Consider the following 2,885-nt stretch of genomic DNA (forward strand, 5'->3'; position numbering starts at 1 on the left):
AGCCGTCATAGTGACCCGGAGTGGGCTGTTCTCACAGCAGGGTTTCACAGGCTGTTAAACCCTGCTATTTACCTCGGTTGGATTGCCGGGTCACTCGACCCGGCGATCCAACCCTCTCCCCTTTTACACCAGGGAGCTGCCCGGGTTAACCCTGCAATAACCCGGGATTTAGCTCCGGTGTAAAAGGGGTATTAGTGACCTAGGTTTGCAAATTCCCAACACAACATGGCAGTTCTTTAACTACACTGGTAGCAATCAGGGCTGTCTTTAGCATACAGTACCCTTATTATATTTCTATTGCTCTCTGAATTGATTTGTGGCCACATGGATGTTCCCTGGGTACAGAGACCCCACCACTCCTCCCCTCCCCTTTTAGACAGGATTACCAAAATTTCCTTACAGAATGTGGTTGTTCTACTCCCAATTTGAACAACTGGTGTATAAGTCACCAGGACTAATGTTGTGTGCCTAGGACAATTAAGGAGCTCTGGCACATATAGGCAACCTATGATTCTAGCAGCCCTTGTGGCACTACAAATCCCAGCAGGCAAAGGCTGGCAGAGCTTGCTGGCTCAGCAACTGTCGATTCACAGATCGCCTAATGGTGCACACACGGTCAGACTTTGTAGGACCATATAAACGATAACGATATCGTTCATATCGTCCATTTTTTGGCCCCTTCCACCCCCAAACGATGGACGATGTGCGGGAACGGATGGTCGATAACGACCATCGCCCGTGCATGCAGTCCAACCTGGTCAATATCGACCAGGTTACTATAGGGATCGTGGGTCGTTATAGTCGTTTGGGAGTTGGTGGTGTGCTGGATGACCGATATCGATCATCCAGCACATGCAGGACGATCAGACAATGATATAGTTATCGTTGACTGATCTGACCGTGTGTATGCACATTAAGCCTGACATAAAAGCCACTGAGGCTGTACACGGGAGACTGGAGAGAAAGCTGTGTGCTCTGTATCCCGAGGAATAAGTGACAGTACAATGATAGTACATACTGGGGCTGATCAGATCCTACGTGACTGCCTCAGATTCCTTATAATAAATTATGTGTAATTGAACTGACGCAATTACACTATTTTAGCAATCATACAAGGCACAAGTTCAGCGTTAATAATAAAAGTGCTTTTACTGTAAAATCAGTGGTCATATACCACCATAATAGCAATGTGTGTCTACAATCAACCCAGATAAACACGAGTATAAAAATGCAAAACACAAAAATAAAACAGGCACAGCATGTGTAACAGTGCGTAATGTGGCTGCGTCGTGCGTAACGAGGAGGGTTGCGCCATCTGCGCCCCTAGGTGCCCTTCCTGCCATTGCCCTCTGTGGCCTGGTAGACAGAGGTGTAGAGCTCATGGGTCCTGGGGCAGAAGCGGCGGGTGTGAGCCCTCTTCCCCGTGGCTCCGCACTGCGGGCAGGTGTACTGGCTGAGGACTGGGCACATCACATTTCCCTGCAGGTCCTTCAGGCTGTGCTGGGTGTAGACGCGCTTGGGCTCACCATTGTGTTTGCAGAAGGAGCACTCCGAGAGATCAGGGTCCGCCTGTGCGGCGACAGCAGGGGAAGGGTTCCATACATGGGATGGAGGAGCTCCAGATTCGGGGGGCTCCAGGCTTCTCCTCGGCCTCTTTCCTCCGCTCCTTGGCACATTTGCTGTGGTTTCTGTAGGTCCTGGACCCTGTGCCTGGGCCACCCCAGAGCGCAGAGGTCCTGGAAGTCCGCTCTTTCCTCTGTTCATACTCAGTGGACCCCTATGTGTCCGTGTTGTATGCATCTGGGAGGAGGTCCCCATGGTCTGTAGTGCCTTCATCTCTGAAGTATGTGGACAGAATTGTGCAGATCCTCCTGGGTTACTTGTTGGCATGCTGGCTGTCATAGCTGCTCTCAGCTTGGCGTTTAGCCCGAGGTAGTCTCTCCAAATACTGAACTCCATCTCTTCTGCACTATGCTCAAGTCGTCTGGGGGTCTGCATTCTTGTCCAGTGTGGGGTCCGCACTCTGCTCCAGTCCAGTCTGGGGGGTTTCAATCTGCTCTAGTCCAGTCTCGGGGGCTGCACTCTGCTCCAGTCCAGTCTCGGGGGCTGCACTCTGCATTAGTGAAAGTAATTTTCTTACAGGTCCATTCATCGTCCCCTTCCAGACACCATCCTCCCCCACCCCACAGACACCCTCTGATAACGTTTAACCATATCATTGCTAAATTCCCGTCTCAATTCACTGGCTGCATCATTTTGTCATGTACAATTGTGAGGACTGCATCGCGCAACAGAGAACAATTGGGAAAGTACTGTATGGGGCAGAATTTCTGAAAAATAGGAATACGTCTTACCTGAAAGAAAAGCATTTGAAAAGTGTCACTTTCACGACAGAACTGCAGTACCGCAAATCGCACGCAAGATGGCAGTGTTGCCTCCCTGTCAGAATGAAAATATCCTGTTCATTGATACAATGTAGCAATATGCTTATCCGGTCAGAGTCAGAGACTGTATGGGGCAGGATGAGGGCAAGACGCATCACTGTTTGTATTAATTAACCCTTCCATATAGGGCCGCCTAGGAGGACAATATGTTGGGGAAATACACTTGTTGGAATGGGCACGTATTTCCTACAAAACTTTTTTTTTTCCCCGATTGTGCAGTTTGCTTGTACAATAAATATTCCATCTTTATACTGCAGCGTGGGATTCACCCAAAATCATATGATCCCCTTGCAATAGTTACAGCCGACCCCAGGCCATTCAACATGGGGGCTGTATTCTTTAGGGGCACTGCCAAAAAACAAACTGTACGAAATGTATAACTCCCCCCCCCAGTACTAGAGCTCTTCAGAAACTCCCCTGGTGTAGTGAGTGTAATTTAGT

At 49.3% G+C, this 2,885-nt stretch overlaps 1 protein-coding gene across 1 annotated transcript; it reads right to left on the bottom strand.

Moving 5' to 3' along the window:
* Positions 1 to 1,323: 1,323 nt before the first annotated feature.
* NANOS3 (nanos C2HC-type zinc finger 3) lies at positions 1,324 to 1,998 on the bottom strand. Its single transcript, XM_088474001.1, has one exon. It carries the CDS (start codon positions 1,996 to 1,998, stop codon positions 1,324 to 1,326), a length of 675 nt encoding a protein of 224 aa, XP_088330127.1.
* Between the last annotated feature and the right edge of the window lie 887 nt (positions 1,999 to 2,885).

The sequence above is a fragment of the Taudactylus pleione genome, unplaced genomic scaffold, assembly GCF_031769625.1.
Source record: "Taudactylus pleione unplaced genomic scaffold, aTauple2 ptg000145l, whole genome shotgun sequence".
NCBI classification, from domain to species: Eukaryota; Metazoa; Chordata; class Amphibia; order Anura; family Myobatrachidae; genus Taudactylus; species Taudactylus pleione.

Bases quoted from the DNA above. Each gene is read 5' to 3' on its own strand.
- NANOS3 (XM_088474001.1), bottom strand. From the start codon at position 1,998: ATGCAGACCCCCAGACGACTTGAGCATAGTGCAGAAGAGATGGAGTTC.